We start from the raw sequence: 18,741 nt of genomic DNA, 5'->3' as shown, positions 1-18,741 counted from the left end.
GCTGACTAACACTGCTTTGCAGTTCAGAATAACTATTTTGAGATAAGCAAAACACATTTGGCAGTGAGTTAGATTTATATATCATGAAAATATTTCGATCGGGCGCCACCACAGATTTTGCCCCTGGGGGCAATGGCAGCCACATTTGAAAATGATTGCCTAGCAGTACCAATATTTTACAACCAAGGACTATTTTAAGAGAAAGGCTCCAAATTTGGCTCAGAGTTAGATTTATGGACTCTGAAAAGACACCAAGACAGTCATGAAGAGTGCATGACAACACCTTTTCCCCCTAAAGAGACTGAAAATATTTGATATGGGTCCTCAGATCCTCAAAAGGTTTCTACAGCTGCACCATCGAGAGCATCCTGTCCTGTTGAATCACTGCCTGGTATGGTAACTGCTCAGCATCTGACTGTAAGGCGCTACAGAGGGTAGTGCGTACGGCCCAGGACATCACTGGGACCAAGCTTCCTGACATCCAGGACCTTTTTACTAGGCAGTGTCAGAGGAAGGCCCAAAACAATTGTCAAAGACTCCAGTCACCCAAGTCATAGACAGTTCTCTCTGCTACCGCAAGGCAAGCGGAAATGGAGCGCCAAGTCTAGGTCCACAAGGCTTCTACACAGCTTCTAGCCCTAAGCCATAAGACTCCTGAACATCTAATCAAATGGTTACCCAGACAAGATGTAATATTATATTATAGTTATAGTTTAGAGACCCTTGTGTCTCCCAACATTTTTTTAAAGTCAAAGAAGTGTAGGCCATGACTTTTTCTAGTTTGAAGGTTAGTAATTAACATTTTACAGTCTGCAGCCATTTAGCAAGATGGCTGCCATACCCCCAGGGGCCAAATCTGTGATGGGGTCCACCAGGAACATGGTTGCCTACACCTGCACTACATAGTGAGGCAGTTAAGCTGATAAACAAAACACATTTTAGTTTATGATTTATCTCAAAATAGTTATTCTGAACTGCAAAGTAGTGTTACAGTCGACAGCCATCTTTTCAGGGTCCATACATCTAGCTCTGTGACAAATTTGGTGCCTTTACCTCAAAGCAGTCCTTCTGAATTGTAAAATAGTGTTACTGTCGGCAGCATTGTGCATAAATCTACTTTACCAAATGTGGTACTTTAAAAAAAAGTTAACAATTTATCAGCTTAACCGCTATGTAGTACAGGAGTAGGCAACTCTGTTCCTAGTGTGCCGTGGGTACTGCAGGGCTTTGTTCCAACGAAGCATGACACCTGTCCAACTGAGATAATTGAGTAGTTCAATGATTGCCTAAATTCAACACACCTGGTCTTCCAGGTCAGTTAAATAAAAAGCATGAAGTGTCTGTGGCATTCCAGGACCAGGGTTGCCTACCCCTGATTTGGAGCAAGATGATTGAAGAAGACTACTGAAAAGTGTATACTAGTAGTCAATAAATGTTTAATAATGGTGAATTAAACAATGGTGGATCAATGTCATCTGGCCTACAAATGAATATTGATAATAATGTACAGTGCATATCATAAGTATTCACCCCCCCTTTGATTTTTTTGTGGGATTTAAATTGTATTTTTTTTTTGTCATTCATCTACACAAAATACTAAGATATATGGAATTGTTTTAAAAAAAGGTCATACCACGGATCATTTTGCTATTTGATAAGACCCCTTGAAGTATCCCAAAAATATATAAAAAACATTTTGGAGGGGGCCTTACTGCTATTTGCCAATACAAACTCAATGAATGACAGATTCACTACGTGGAACAACAGCAATCTAAAAGTTATTAAGTGTCTATCCTATATCTGAGACATAAAAAAGATCAGGAAACTTTTTTTTTACATGTATATAACCCCTTATTGCGGTCACTAAACACTAAACTCCATATACAGTACACTTCCATAATCTTTTTGGACTGGTACCGGGGGACATTCAGACGAGTCGTGTGAGGCCTTTACACAGAGGGGTCATATTAGTGTGTAGCCCAAACTGTTCAGATGCTACAGACGAGTCCCAAGATGCATGTGGACCATCGTGTTCCTTAGGGTCTCAACTTTCCATAGACACACGACAGAGAAGAGCAATTTATACGACGGTCTGACAAACACCGCTCTAGCTCTGTCACCTTTCACCGCAGATGTCTTCTGGTCTGACAAACACCGCTCTTGCTCTGTCACCTGTCACGCTAACTTACGCTAACTTACGAGCCCCTAACCAACAATGCAGTTTAAAAAAATATGGATAAGAAGACATAAAACTAACAAGTAATTAAAGAGCAGCAGTAAAAAACAACAGCAAGACTATATACAGGGGGCTACCGGTACAGAGTCAATGTGCGAGGGCACTGGTTAGTTGAGGTAATATGTACATGTAGGTAGAGTTATGACGATGCATAGATGATAACAACAGAGAAAAGCAGAGGTGTAAAAGAGGGAGAGATGGGGGGGTCAATGTAAATAGTCTGGGTAACCATTTGATTAGATGTTCACTTCAGTCCTGTCGATGTTGATGGGGGTGTGTTCGGCCCTCCTTTTACCTATAGTCCACAATCAGCTCCTTTGTCTTGCACACATTGAGAGAGAGGTTGTTGTCCTGGCACCACACTGCCAGGTCTCTGACCTCCTCCCGATAGGCTGTCTCATCTTTGTCGGTGATCAGGCCTACCACTGTTGTCATCAGCAAACTTAATGATGGTGTTGGAGTTGTGCTTGGCCATGCAGTCGTGGGTGAACAAGGAGTACATGAGCGGACTAAGCACGCATCCCTAAGGGGCCCCGGTGTTGAGGATCAGCGTGGCAGATGTGTTGTTGCCTACCATTACCACCTGCGGCAGCCCGTCAGGTAGTCCAGGATCCAATTGCAGAGGGAGGTGTTTAGTCCCAGGGTCCTTAGCTTATTGATGACCTTTGAGGGCACTACAGTGTTGAATGCTGAGCTGTAGTCAATAAATAGCATTCTCAAATAGGTGTTCCTTTTGACCAGGTGGGAAAGAGCAGCGTGGAGTGTGATTGAGATTGAGTCATCTGTGGATCTGTTGAGGCGTTATGAGAATTGGAGTGGGTCTAGTGTTTCTGGCATGATGGTGTTGATGTGAGCCATGACCAGCCTTTCATAGCACTTCATGGCTACCGACGTGAGTGCTACGGGGGCGGTAATCATTTATGCAGGTTACCTTCGCTTTCTTGGGCATAGGGACTATGGTCATCTGTTTGATGTAGGTATTACAGACTCGGCCAGGGAGAGGTTGAAAATGTCAGTGAAAACACTTGCCAGTTGGTCCGTGCATGAATTGAGTACACGTCCTGGTAATTCATCTGGCCACGCGGCTTTGTGAATGTTGACCTGTTTAAAGGTCTTACTCACATCTGCTACGGAGAGCGTGATCACACAGTCATCCAGAACAGCTGGCCCTCTCATGCATGCTTCAGTGTTGCTGGTCTCGAAGCAAGCATAAAAGGCATTTAGCTTGTCTGGTAGGCTTGTGTCACTGGGCAGCTTGCGGCTGGGTTTCCCATTTTGGAGCCGAGCTCCCTGCCACCCAGAACCTCTATATCAGGCGATGTGAAAAGAACGGCCAGAAAATCGTCAAAGACCCCAACCATCCAAGCCATCCAAGCCATAGACAAATAGTATTGCTGCCCACGGCAAGAGGTACCAGTGCATCATGTCTTGAATAGCTTCTATCCCTAAGCAATATGATACATAGCAAACAGACCGAGCTGACCTTGTATCTTTATTGACCTTTATTTCAGTATTTGCACTGTCTCTATGCACACTCACAGGGCCCTATACACTCACAGGGCCCTACGCACTCACAGGGCCCTACGCACTCACAGGGCCCTACGCACTCACAGGGCCCTACGCACTCACAGGGCCCTACGCACTCACAGGGCCCTACGCACTCACAGGGCCCTACGCACTCACAGGGCCCTACACACTCACAGGGCCCTACACACTTCCACACACTCTCACACACACAAACACTCACTCCATCATTTCTTCACTCACACATAATATGTACATACATTTATACTGACTCTACAAACTCACACACCCACATGCAAGCTGCTGCTACACTGTTTATCTTATATCATGTAGCATAGTCACCATGCCCCTATAAATATCTACCGCCATCACTCCAGTATCCCTGCACATGTTAATATGATATTGAAACTGACTTTTTAAATATTTCCAGTATATAGTATGCTTACTTACTTAATTGTGTATTTCATATTTTTCTTATTTCTTGTGTTTTTTTATGATTATTTGACAAGTGGAATCAGGTGAGCTTGTCCGGGATTTGTTATAGTTCAGTCTTCTGTGATGTACAGTGCACACGGAAAGTATTCAGATCCCTTTACTTTTTCCACATTTTGTTGCATTATGACAAAGCAAAAACAGGTTTTTAGAATTTTTTGCAAATGTTTTAAAAATAATAAACTAAAATATCACATTTACATAAGTATTAAGACCCTTTACGCAGTACTTTGTTGAAGCACCTTTGGCAGCGATTACAGCCTTGAACCTTCTTGGGTATTACGCTACAATCTTGTCACACCTGTATTTGAGGAGTTTACCCCATTATTCTCTGCAGATCCTCTCAAGCTCTGTGAGGTTTGATGGGGAGTGTCGATGCACTATTTTCAGATCTCTCCAGAGATGTTTGATCAGGTTCAAGTCCGGGCTCTGGCTGAGCCTCTCAAGGACAAATCAAATCAAATAAAATTGTATTTGTCACATACACATGGTTAGCAGATGTTAATGCGAGTGTAGCGAAATGCTTGTGCTTCTAGTTCCGACAATGCAGTGAAAACCAACAAGTAATCTAACTAACAATTCCAAAACTACTGTCTTATACACAGTGTAAGGGGATAAAGAATATGTACATAAGGATATATGAATGAGTGATGGTACAGGGCAGCATACAGTAGATGGTATCGAGTACAGTATATACATATGAGATGAGTATGTAGACAAAGTAAACAAAGTGGCATAGTTAAAGTGGCTAGTGATACATGTATTACATAAGGATGCAGTCGATGATAGAGTACAGTATATACGTATGCATATGAGATGAATAATGTAGGGTAAGTAACATTATATAAGGTAGCATTGTTTAAAGTGGCTAGTGATATATTTACATCATTCCCATCAATTCCCATTATTAAAGTGGCTGGAGTTGGGTCAGTGTCAATGACAGTGTGTTGGCAGCAGCCACTCAATGTTAGTGGTGGCTGTTTAACAGTCTGCTGGCCTTGAGATAGAAGCTGTTTTTCAGTCTCTCGGTCCCAGCTTTGATGCACCTGTACTGACCTCGCCTTCTGGATGATAGCGGGGTGAACAGGCAGTGGCTCGGGTGGTCGATGTCCTTGATGATCTTTATGACCTTCCTGTAACATCGGGTGGTGTAGGTGTCCTGGAGGGCAGGTAGTTTGCCCCCGGTGATGCGTTGTGCAGACCTCATTACCCTCTGAAGTGCCTTACGGTTGAGGGCGGAGCAGTTGCCGTACCAGGCGGTGATACAGCCCGCCAGGATGCTCTCGATTGTGCATCTGTAGAAGTTTGTGAATGCTTTTGGTGACAAGCCAAATTTCTTCAGCCTCCTGAGGTTGAAGAGGCACTGCTGCGCCTTCTTCACGACGCTGTGAGTGTGAGTGGACCAATTCAGTTTGTCTGTGATGTGTATGCCGAGGAACTTAAAACTTGCTACCCTCTCCACTACTGTTCCATCGATGTGGATAGGGGGGTGTTCCCTCTGCTGTTTCCTGAAGTCCACAATCATTAGTTTTGTTGACGTTGAGTGTGAGGTTATTTTCCTGACACCACACTCCGAGGGCCCTCACCTCCTCCCTGTAGGCCGTCTCGTCGTTGTTGGTAATCAAGCCTACCACTGTTGTGTGTCCGCAAACTTGATGATTGAGTTGGAGGCGTGCGTGGCCACGCAGTCGTGGGTGAACAGGGAGTACAGGAGAGGGCTCAGAACGCACCCTTGTGGGGCCCCCGTGTTGAGGATCAGCGGGGAGGAGATGTTGTTGCCTACCCTCACCACCTGGGGGCGGCCCGTCAGGAAGTTTTTATATTGTTTTTTTACATTGTTTATATTCGGTCATGTTACCAGACACCTTGCCCTGATTAAAAGCAGTGGTTCACGCTTTCAGTTTCACGCGAATGCTGCCATCAATCCACGGTTTCTGGTTAGGGAATGTTTTTATCGTTGCTATGGGAACGACATCTTCAACGCACGTTCTAATGAACTCTCACACCGAATCAGCGTATTCGTCAATATTTTTATCTGACGCAATACGAAACATGTCCCAGTCCACGTGATGGAAGTAGTCTTGGAGTGTGGAGTCAGCTTGGTCGGACCAGCGTTGGACAGACCTCAGCGTGGGAGCCTCTTGTTTAAGTTTCTGTCTGTAGGCAGGGATCAACAAAATGGAGTCGTGGTCAGCTTTTCCAAAAGGGGGGCGGGGCAGGGCCTTACATGCGTCGCGGAAGTTAGAGTAACAATGATCCAAGGTTTTACCACCCCTGGTTGCGCAATCGATATGCTGATAAAATTTAGGGAGTCTTGTTTTCAGATTAGCTTTGTTAAAATCCCCAGCTACAATGAATGCAGCCTCCGGATAAATGGTTTCCAGTTTGCAAAGAGTTAAATAAAGTTTGTTCAGAGCCATCGATGTGTCTGTTTGGGGGGGGATATATACGGCTGTGATTATAATCGAAGAGAATTCTCTTGGTAGATAATGCGGTCTACATTTGATTGTGAGGAATTCTAAATCAGGTGAACAGAAGGATTTGAGTTCCTGTATGTTTCTTTCATCACACCATGTCTCGTTAGTCATGAGGCATACGCCCCCGCCACTCTTCTTACCAGAAAGATGTTTGTTTCTGTCGGCGCGATGCGTGGAGAAACCCGTCGGCTGCACCGCCCCGACTTGTCCCGACTTGTCCCGACATGACACTTGGCATTCAGCCACAGAGTTCAATCTTGGTTTCATCAAACTATAGAATCTTGTTTCTCATGGTCCTTTAAGTGCCTTTTGGCAGACTCCAAGTGGTTTGTCACATGCCTTTCACTGAGGAGTGGCTTCCGTCTGGCCACTCAACCATAAATGCCAAATTGGTGGAGTGCTGCAGAGATGGTTGTCCTTCTGGAAGGTTCTCCCATATCCACAGAGGAACTCTGGAGCTCCTGTCAGAGTGACCATCGGGTTCTTGGTTACCTCTCTGACCAAGGCCCTTCTCCCCAGATTGCTTAGTTTGGCTGGGCTGCCAGCACCAAGAGTCTTGGAGGTTCCAAGCTATCTGTTTTTATTTTTAATACAATTACAAAAACGTCTAAAAACCTGTTCTCACTTTGTCATTATGGGGTATTGTATGTAGATTGATGAGGGGAAATTTTTTTAAAAATATATTTTAGAATAAGGCTGTAAAGTAACAAAATGTGGAAAAAGGGAAGGGGTCTGAATCCTTTTCGAATGCACTGTATATAAATCTGGTACAGGTGGGGTTTCTTTTACCCATGACAATGTTTGTGAGGTGTATACTTCTGTTTCAAAGTAGATTTGTTTTTAAGACTACCAAGAAACACTCACCTGATTTAGCCCACTGCAGTAAAAGGTTAATGGCTGTGATGGATCAACAACATTGTAGTTACTTTACAGTACTAACCTAAATGACAGAGGGGAAAAGGGAATACTGTACATAATAAAACATATAGCAAGACATGCATCCTTTTTGCAACAAGGCACTAAAATAATACTGCATACAGTACCTTGCGAAAGTATTCGACCCCCTTGAACTTTGCGACCTTTTGCCACATTTCAGGCTTCAAACATAAAGATATAAAACTGTATTTTTTTGTGAAGAATCAACAACAAGTGGGACACAATCATTAAGTGGAACGACATTTATTGGATATTTCAAAACATTTTAACAAATCAAAAACTGAAAAATTGTGCGTGCAAAATTATTCAGCCCCTTTACTTTCAGTGCAGCAAACTCTCTCCAGAATTCAGTGAGGATCTCTGAATGATCAGATTATTTGTGGAAATAGCAACACCACCACCTTTGCCTTTCCTATCAGCCCTAAACACATTGTAACCATCCATAGCAACCTCAGAGTATCAGTCAACCAGGTTTCAGATACAATAAAAATATCAGGGTCTGCCTGAGAGATCCAGATCTTGATATTATCCATTTTAGGTAATAAACTATGAATGTTAAGATGTAAAAATGTCAAACCTTTTCTGCATTTCAAATCACACAGAGCTCCAATACAAGAGACTCAAAAATTGGATTACACCTTTTAGGAAAAGAAAAGAAAGTAGGAATAGCAATTATATTTCTCCAGTTAGCACCATTAGGCAGGTCACCACTTTCAGAAACAAACATGTGGAACTCTCAGTGACTAAAGAGGAGATGGTAAAAACGGACTTACATGTAATGCTAATATTGTCCTCACATCAATTTAGTTGACCAAGAACCTTTCCAATGTTTGATGACAACAGCCGGGAGCCATTTTCACCAAGGTGAATACTGTCTTCCACAAAGTGGCCAGGCCTATTCCAGAAGGAGTCAAAATCGTCAACGAAGGACATGCCCAAGTCCTCGGTCACATGCATTAACCACTGGGGAGGAGACCAAAGACGGCTAGTCCCACAACGGCGAGGAGATGGAATTGGGCCAGAGACAATTTTATGTTCTGCTAATTTCTGAGCATTCTCTGAGCTGTATGAAATTGTCTCTTTGCATTGCAGATTTCACACGCATAATATCATTAGACCCAATATGCAAAAACTTTTTTCAGAGCAGGAATCTGTTTCTTGATGGTGGGCATGACTTCTGATAACTCCAATACCCTAGCTCCAGGAAAACGAAGTGTACAGGTATTTCGGACTTCCACCAATCTAACCATGAGCTTCCCATAATAATGGTTGATGGCTGTTGTCCATTTCGAGCCGGAGCCCTCAGTCCAACCCTAACCCCACTAGGGGCTCCTCTAACTAGCCCCCCCACAAATGACAGGAATAGCAGAGCCCACCGTAGACCCAGGTGAAGCAGAAACCACCTTAGACCCCAGCGATGCCATCACAACATTGGCCGATACGGAAAGGAACCTCTGACGCTCCATGTTGTGGGTGTGCTTGACATTCGCAATGACTGGGGTGTTTTTCGTGATAAATAGAAACACAATGGTGATAAGTACAGGCAAAATCCTAGAGGAAAACCTGGTTCAGTCTACTTTCCACCAGACAATGGGAGACAAATTCACCTTTCAACAGGACAATAACCTAAAACAGAAAGCCACATCTATACTGGATTTACTTACCAAGAAGACAGTGAATTCTCCTGAGTGACCTAGTTACAGTTTTGACTTAAATCTGCTTAAGCATGGCAAGACTTGAAAATGGCTGTGTAGCAATGATCAATGACTAACTTAAAGAATTTTCGAAAGTGTAATCCACAAATATCGCACAATCCAGGTGTGCAAATCACTTAGGTGTAATCGCTGCCCAATTTGTTTCTTACATTGACTCAAGATATACAAGTGATTTATTTTTGATATTTTTCTTCTTTTTTTAAGTTTTTCATCCCTTTTGACATTATGGTGTATTTTGTGTAGATCGTTGACAAAAAATAATTATTAAAGTCCATATGAATCTCACTTTGTAACACAGTAAAATGTGAAGTAATTGTTTATCTTTTATTGTCTCGTGCTAGATTTTACCTGGTTCATGATGGACGTTTTGCGTCCAAGCCGGCTGCCCGGGAAACGGAAGATGCTCCTTTTGCTGCCGTCGTCCGACTCTGACTTAACATGCTTCTCGTGGTCGACCTTCTCGCCCTTCTCTCCCTTCTCCTTCTTCTCCTCCTCTTTCTGACGTGACTTCTTCTTGCGGTTGCGTCGTTCCTTCGCGCTCTTGGAGCTGAGCTTGGACGCCTCGGAGGAGCTGCGTGATAATTGCCCACCGCCCTCCGTTGCGTCTCCCCCCTCTACCGCGTCGCCCACCGAAACCGTGCCCGCCGAGGTCGCCATGGCAGCAGCCTGAGGGTGAGGAGGTGGGGGACAGGTAAGAGAGGGGAGAAGTGAAGGGAGTCAGACAGATGGACTAGGGCTGACCCCAATTATTCTTATCGATTCTGATTGGATTTGTTTTCTCTGATTCAAATCACTTTTTGATGATTTGAATATTTGCTAAACAATATCTTAGCATGAAGCATGAGTTACTCAGTAGGCTATAGCATATGTCTTCTGCAGAGGAACAAGACAAAGCCATGAGAAAACAGGTTTTGCTAAGTCATGGATATTAAAGTCCTAAAAACAGGCTCACTAGTACGTTATCACATGGAAAACACCCTTTTAGGATGAGAAACACCTGATTTTGGTACAGCCGAGTAGCATTAACTGAAGTTACTAACATAAGCTACAATTTTGTTTAAACAAAATGATGAAATCGATAACAATTTCAAAAGACAGACAGGCAGACTGACAGACAGACAGCACCCACACCCAGTCTGTGACTAACCTGGGCATCCTGAAGGGTGGCAAGACAGAGCAGGTAAGAGAAGGGAGAGGTGAAGGGAGTGAGACGTATACAGACAGACACAGCAATTAGACAGACAGACAGACAGACAGACAGACAGACAGACAGACAGACAGACAGACAGACAGACAGACAGACAGACGCCTCACCACCCAGGCTAACCGGGGAAGGACTAACCTGTGCATCCTCCTGCTGGTTCTTGATCTGCTCCAGCATGGCTTTGAACTCGGCCTCTTTCTGCTCAGCTTCCTCTATCGTCGCCTGGTTCTGCTCCTCATAGGCCATGGCCACCACAGCCAGGATCAGATTGACCAGGTAGAAGGATCCAACGAAAATCACCAACACAAAGAAGATCATGTAGGTTTTCCCTGCCGCTCGCAGAGTCTGGAAGGGAGGGAGAGGAGGCATGAGAAAGACGGAAAACAAGGAGAAACAACATATACTGTTACAATGGTCACAATTAATAAACATGATCATCTTGATTCATTCACTGTTCAGAGTGGCAGTATTTAGCTTTTTCTATTGGAGTTGTATACTCCCATGCTTCTCCAGAGTTGAGGTACTTCTGTGTGCATGTCTGTCAATGGAGTTTCTATCTGTGGCACAGTTAGCAGTGCTTTAACATCAACCAATGGGTTTCTCTGGGAATGGCTCCAGACATGGGAGCCGTGAGGGTGTTGGCACGTCTATACCAGGAGTGTGCACTTTTTTTGCACTTGTGAAATGTAGGCTATAAAAGCGCACAATAATGAATATGAAAGCCTGTCTCTATACAATGCATAATCTATATCAATAGGCATACAAAATTAGGAGAAAACAAGGCTATTATAATAGTGTCCTCCCCTCCTCAATAGCCACCTTTTACCAAGGACACTAATACAGTATATCCTACCACAGAAGTGTTTTTAAATCTGCCACACCCCCTTTGAATCAGCTTTTGTTTTGTCAGAGGAGAAAAACTTGCACACGTTTAAAAACAATATGCTACTTATTGTTTTATCTACAAAATGTCTTTCCCAACTAACTTACTTTGTTTTGAGCACTTTACATATTTATTTTAGGATACACCCCTGTAAACGTACATTTGCCTGCAGGTGTGACATAGATTACGACCGACCAGAAATCAGATTCAACTCTTGAGATAGAATCCATGCAGCCTTTCATCAAGAGACAGACCAGTCCTTGACAGGAATCAGTCATCGACCCACAATTTTACTTTTTGACTCAAAGGGCAAAGAAACCCAGAGAGCGTAAGTGCTGAGAGGCTATTTGCTGATTCACTGTCATGTACTGTAAGTTTGATGGTGGTTTCTTTGCATGTTGTAGACAGGGCAGAAATACCAACTTTAATAACAGTGGTCCTGTAGCTCAGTTGGTAGAGCATGGCGCTTGTAACGCCAGGGTAGTGGGTTCGATCCCCGGGACCACCCATACGTAGAATGTATGCACACATGACTGTAAGTCGCTTTGGATAAAAGCGTCTGCTAAATGGCATATATATATATATAATAATAACCAAATGAATCATTCAAGGACAGTACTGCTGAACTGACAGTCCCCAGCTCAAAGGAACAAGATAGAGCCGTCTCAATCCATCGCTTTGGTTTCAATGCTCTTCCAAGCCGACTGCATTGAATTACACGGCTTGCGCCATTACAAGCAGGAGTTATTCCAGTATACATTTTCTGTCTGACAAACTCGGCCTTACCAACATGTAGAGGTTCTCCCAAAAGTCTTGGGTCATGAGGCGGAAGAGAGTGAGGAAGGCCCAGCCGAAGCTATCAAAGCTGGTGTAGCCGTAGTTTGGGTTTCTCCCGGCCTTCATACACGTGTAGCCCTCAGGGCACCGCCTGGGAGGAAGAAACGAACAGAGGGGAGGAGGGGGAGTCATGATTTTCAAGCAAGTCTTCCAATTTATGTTGTGTGAACGTCCTAGTTATGTTAGTATTATGTTCTCAGTTGTTCTCTTGTATGGTGGCTATTCCAACTTACTGGAAGTTTGTTTGTAGTAATAGAGCATGCGACTCACCCTGAGTCTGAGCTGTTTCCACACAGCAGAGCATCCAGCTGCCCGGGAAGGATGTAGAAGTTGGCTGAAAAAGTGATGGACATGTCAATATGTCTTCATTTTCATCTTTACTCAGACAATTAGCCTGATTCAGACTCTTATGGTTATGTGGAATTATGTCTGTTTCCGATGTGCCGTGGACTCACCATAATTCATGATATACTGTACTACTGCATGTTATTTTATTTAACCAGAAATGTACAAACAAATGTCTTTCCATCTAATCATGTCCACAAACATGTATTTCCGTCTAGTCATGTTGTAATGACCCCTAATGAATTCTGAACCCTCAGTCCGTCTCTTCCCAATGCTGCCCTGCCACTTTAACTTCCTGCACATTAGGGTTGAATATTTTCCATAAAATAACCAGGTTTCCAACCAACCTTTTTATGCAAGTAAAGTATGTTGGATTTTTTTTTAAAACTACTTCATAACAGGCCTGATGGAAACAGAAAAATGTTCCTAAATGTAGACAAAACTAAATATTCTAGAAAAAGGTAGGATCTTTTTGTGTTGGTAAAATGAATTATGCGAGAAATGTCAGTGGAAATGCTTTTATGCACAAATATTGATATAATAACAGTCAAATCGAAGTAGACTTGGAATCACGGTCCTCCCACTACAACTCGTCAGGAAAGCATGCAGTTTATTAGGCTACAGGTTAAATAAATTATGAACTTCACAGGGTGGTGAAAGTGCAAGGTGATGAGCTTGATGCTCCTTTCTAGTAAATATCTAGTCTTATTCTGGTGACATGATAATTGATGCTTGGCTGCCGTTTAACAAATAAAAATAATATTGTCCATAATCTCATCATGTAGGCTATACCCGCACTGTGTCTGTGGGCTGTTGGCTAAAGAGCATGTGCCAAAACAGAGTGGGCACACTCGCTAAATAAACACTATGAAAGCAATCAGTAGTGTTGAAAATGCGATCAAAACCCATTTAACTTGTATTTTTGTATTCGGTACTTGGGAATTTAACAACAAAAGTTATTTTGATGTGAACTGTCATCACGCACTACCTTTTATCCACAACAAGTCATATTGCGTGAAACCTATCTCTGGTGGAAAAATGTGCATATTGTATTTATGCAGATTTTAGAACATGCATTAACAATTGCATTAAAATCTGATGCCAATTGGATGGAAACCTAGCTAGTCTACACATGTTCCTTCCCAAGAAAATTGCAAACTCCTCCCGGTTATCCCGGGTATTCCTGTTCAAAATGGAAATTATATTTAAAAGCATATAAATAACCTACCAGCAAAAAAACTGTTCTTATAGGCTACCAATGTAAATTGTTAAATATGTAGTGCATTTGGAAAGTATTCAGACCCTTTGTTTTTTTCCAGGTTGTCTGTTTTTGTTGTTGCCTTTTTCTAAAAATGGATTATATTGTATTATAACCCTTTACTCAGTACTTGGTTGAAGCACCTTTGGTAACGATTACAGCTATTTTCAGGTCTTTCCAGAGATGTTTGATCGGAATCAAGTCTTACCTCCGGCTGGGCCACTCAAGGAAATTCAGAGACTTGTCCCGAAGCCACTCCTGCATTGTCTTGGCTGTGTGCTTAGGGTCGTTGTCCTGTTGGAAAGTGAAACTGCACCCCAGTCTGAGGTCGTGAGAATTCTGGAGCAGGTTTTCATCAAGGATCTCTCTGTACTTTGCTATGTTCATCTTTCCCTCGATCCAGACTAGTCTCCCAGTCCCTGAAAAACATCCCTACAGCGTGATGCTGCCACAACCCTGTTTCACCATAGGCATGGTGCAAGGTTTCCTCCGAACGTGCCGCTTGGCATTCAGGCCAGACCAGAGAATCAGACCGCTTGGCATTCAGGCCAGACCAGACCGCTTGGCATTCAGGCCAGACCAGAGAATCAGACCAGAGAATCTATCCCTATTATGTATCATGATTCAAGAGTCTTTAGGTGTCTTTAGGTGCCTTTTGGCAAACTCCAAGCGGGCTGTCATGCCTTTTACTGAGGAGTGGCTTCCGTCTGGCCAGTACCATAAAGGCCTGATTGGTGGAGTGCTGCAAAGAAGGTTGTCCTTCTGGAAGGTTCTCCCATCTCCGCAGAGGAACTCTGGAGCTCTGTCAGAGTGACCATCAGGTTCTTGGTTACCTCCCTGACCAAGGCCCTGTCCCCCAATTGCTCAGTTTGGCAGGGCGACCAGCTCTAGGAAGAGTCTTGGTGGGACTAAACTTATTCAATTTAAGAATGATGGAGGCCACAGTGTTCTTGGGGACCTTCAATTCTGCAGATATTTTTTGGGTACCCTTCTCCAGATCTGTGCCCCGACACAATCCTGTCTCGGAGATCTACAGACAATTCCTTCGACCTCATGGCTTGGTTTTTGTCCTGACATGCACTGTCAACTATGGGACCAGGCGTATGTCTTTCCAAATCATGTCCAATCAATTGAATTTACCACAGATGGACTCCAATCAAGTTGTCGAAACGTCTCAAGGACGATAAATGGAAACAGGATGAACCTGTGCTCAATTTCGAGTTTCACAGCAAAGGGTCTGAATACTGATGTAAATAAGGTATTTTTTTTATTTTGTTTCATAATAAATTTGCTAAAATTGAGAAAAACCTGTTTTTGCTTTGTCATTATGGGGTATTGTGTGTAGATTAAGGATAAAACAAATGTCATACATTTTTTAGTAAGGCTGTAACTTTCCGAATGCACAGTACACAGGAATCGAACGGTTTCTTGTTGTATTTGCTGCAATATAATTAATTGAGTTCTCCCAAAGTCACCACATTACTTTGTTGATGTAGTCTGTTTTTTAAAGCAGGCCTATGTAGTACTGTTGGTCGACTGGTAAAATATTATGAGGTTATTACAATGCGAATTACATCTTTTTTACCCTACCTTTGACTGAAAGATGTCAGCCAGCTTGCTAGTTCCTTTTCTCTCCCCTTTGCACCTGGCTATCAGGGGAATTTGGAAAGTTTGTGGCTGTTTTACTTGATGATAACCCACTTATTGTGACATATCGGATGCTGCACTAAATTAACAGATAAGCTATAAGAGCAAAAGCGAAGATTCAGCACCCCAGGATAGCACCATGGTTTATCAATTCCCTGCAAATCAGACTTGTCAAGCCGTGCTGCCTTTAATGTGAAAGTAGGAGGATTTGAAAAAGTTGCTTTTTGTTCGGAAGAAGCTTTTGTCCTCGTGCCTCTGTGTCAACTAGCCTACAAACGCTGCGCTGTTCATCAATCTCTTCGTTCACAATTAATAATATTATCACCCATCAGACTGTCAATTTAATATTGTATTTAGGCTAATACTATTATATGTGTGAAATTAGTTTCTATATAGTTTAGATACAGTAAGTGCTGCATATTATACTTTGGAGCCTCTGCTAGTGCCACACAGCTAAAGTTAGGAGACTTGTAAATGTGAAATGGAGATGGCCTACACAGCATATTCTCCAGTGTTGAATAAACAGTGTTAAAGGTGCCGCACAGTCATAATAATGTTTATCAAATTGGATGATATTTGGATCAAACCAGATCAAAGTAGCATGACAAAAGTATGATCAATTACTGACGCTGGTACATTGATAAAGTTTCATCGTAAAGTTACTGGCATCCTCCTCTGTGTCAAAAACTTGAATTGCGGAGGTTGCAGAGCCATGCACAGACCTTTCAGGGGGCAGGTGCTCCAAATGGAAAATGTATAAAGTTTGATTCATATCTTGAAATTCAATAGCTCCAAAAACACACTCACTCATCATCACAAATTGTAATCAAGCTAGTTACAGTGCCTCCTAAAGACATGATTGACATTGAGAAAAGAGGGTGGGCTATCAGCTGATCATAGTGCCTTCCAAGTTCATCACTAAGCTTGGGTCCCTGGGTCTGAACCTTGCCCTGTGCAACTGGGTCCTGGACATCCTGACGGGCCGACCCCAGGTGGCAACAACACCTCTGCTATGCTGATTGATCCTCAACATGGGGGCCCCACAAGGGTGCGTGCTCAGCCCACTCCTGTACTCTGTTCACCCATGACTGCGTGGCCATGCAAGTCTCCCACTCAATCATCAAGTTTGCAGATAACACAACAGTGGTAGGCCTGATACTAACAATGACGAGAGCCTACAGGGATGAGCTGAGAGCTCTGGAGGAGTGATGCCGGGAAAATAACCTGTCCCTCAACGTCACCAAAATGAAGGAGTGGATCGTGGACTTCAGGAGACAGCAGAGGGAGCACACCCCTATCCACATCGACGGGGAAGCAGTGGAGAGGGTGAAAACCTTCAAGTTCCTCGGCCTGCACGTCACTGACAACCCAAAGTGGTCCATCCACACAGACAGTGTGAAGAAGACACAACAGGAGGCAGAAGAAATTTGGCTTGGCCCCTAAGACCATCACAAACTTCTACAGATGCACCATTGAGAGCATCTTGTCGAGCGGTATCACCGCCTGGTAAGGCAATTGCACCGTTTGCAACCGCAGGGCTCTCCAGAGGGCGGTGCGGTCAGCCCAACGCATCACAGGTGGCACACTGCCTACCCTCCAGGACATCTACATCACCCAGTATGACAAGAAGATCATCAAGGACCTCACACACACAAGCCATGGCCCGTTCACCCCACTACCATATAAAAGTCAGAGACAGTACAGGTGCATCAAAGCTGGGACCAAGAGACTGAAAAACAGTTCCTATCTCCAGACCACCAGACTGTTAAATAGTCACCACGAGCCAGTCTCCGCCCAGTACCCTGCCCTGAACTTAGTCACTGTTACTAGCCGGCTACCACCCGGTACTCTACCACGCACCTTAGAAACTGCTGCCCTATGTACAGTGTTAACGGAGGGTATTCAGACCCCTTGACTTATCCCACTTTGTTAGGTTACAGCCTTATTCTAAAATTGATTAAAGAATAAAATAATTATCCTCATCAATCTACACACAATAGCCCATAATCACAAAGCAAAAACAGGTTTATACATTTTTGCTAATTTAATTTTTAACTACCGTTCAAAAGTTTGGGGTCACTTAGAAATTTCCTTGTTTTTGTAAGAAAAGCAATTTTTTTGTCCATTAAAATAACATCAGATTGATCAGAAATATAGTGTAGACATTGTAAATGTTGTGAATAACTACTGTAGCTGAAAACGGCTGATTGTTTTTATGGAAAATCTACATTGGCGTACAGAGGCCCATTATCAGCAACCATCCCTCCTGTGTTCCAATGGCACGTTGTGTTAGCTAATCCAAGTTTATCATTTTAAAAAGGCTAATTGATCATTAGAAGACCCTTTTGCAATTATGCTAGCAAGCTGAAAACTGTTGTGCTGATTAAAGAAGTGACCCCAAACGTTTGAACGGTAGTGTAAGTATTCAGACTCAGTACTCAGTACTTTGTTGAAGCACCTTTGGCAGCGATTACAGCCTCGAGTCTTCTTGGGTATGACGCTACAAGCTTGGCACACATGTTTTGGGGGATTTCTCCCATTCCTCTTTGCAGATCCTCTCAAGCTCTGTCAGGTTGGATGGGGTGAGTTACTGCACAGTTATTTTCAGGTCTCTCAAGAGATGTTCAATCAGGTTTAAGTCCGGGCTCTGGCTGGGCCACTCAAGGACATTCGGAGACTTGTCCCGAAGCAACTCCTGCGTTGTCTTGGCTGCGTGCTTAGGGTCATTGTCCTGTTGGAAGGTGAACCGTTGCCCAAGTCTGAGGTTCTGAGAACTCTGGAGCAGATTTTCATCAAGGATCTCTCTGTACTTTGCTCCGCTCATCTTTGCCTCGATCCTGACTAGTATCCCAGTCCCTGCCACTGAAAAACATCCCCACGGCGTTATTCTGCCACCACCAAACTTCAACGTAGGGATGGTGTCAGGTTTCCTCCAGACGTGAAGCTTGGCATTCAGGCCAAAGAGTTCAATCTTGGTTTCATCAGACCAGAGAATCTTGTTTCTAGTGGTCTGAGAGTCTTTAAGTGGTTTTGGCAAACTCCAGCCGGCTCTCATGTGCCTTTAACTGAGGAGTGGCTTCCGTCTGGCCACTCTACCATACATTTTGAGTGTCATTGCAAAGGGTCTGAATACTTACTTACTTAGAATAAGGCTGTAACTTAACAAAATGTGGAATAAGTCAAGGAG

General features: G+C 43.4%; 1 protein-coding gene across 4 annotated transcripts in view; it reads right to left on the bottom strand.

The window, feature by feature from the left end:
• The window catches only part of LOC118400340 (sodium channel protein type 8 subunit alpha-like), a 151,606-nt gene that overhangs the window by 33,139 nt on the left and 99,726 nt on the right, over positions 1–18,741 (bottom strand). For all 4 annotated transcript variants that reach the window (XM_052473589.1, XM_052473586.1, XM_052473587.1 and 1 more), the window contains 4 exons: positions 12,575–12,638; positions 12,254–12,395; positions 10,723–10,929; positions 9,729–10,046 (listed from right to left, as the gene is read on the bottom strand). In XM_052473589.1, the coding sequence (XP_052329549.1) occupies positions 9,729–10,046; positions 10,723–10,929; positions 12,254–12,395; positions 12,575–12,638 (731 nt within the window). The remainder of the gene's footprint in view (positions 1–9,728; positions 10,047–10,722; positions 10,930–12,253; positions 12,396–12,574; positions 12,639–18,741) is intronic.

This window comes from Oncorhynchus keta, chromosome 21 (genome assembly GCF_023373465.1).
Source record: "Oncorhynchus keta strain PuntledgeMale-10-30-2019 chromosome 21, Oket_V2, whole genome shotgun sequence".
NCBI lineage: Eukaryota > Metazoa > Chordata > Actinopteri > Salmoniformes > Salmonidae > Oncorhynchus > Oncorhynchus keta.
Note: the sequence above shows the minus strand (reverse complement) of the source record. Positions and strands in the feature narration are given on the sequence as shown.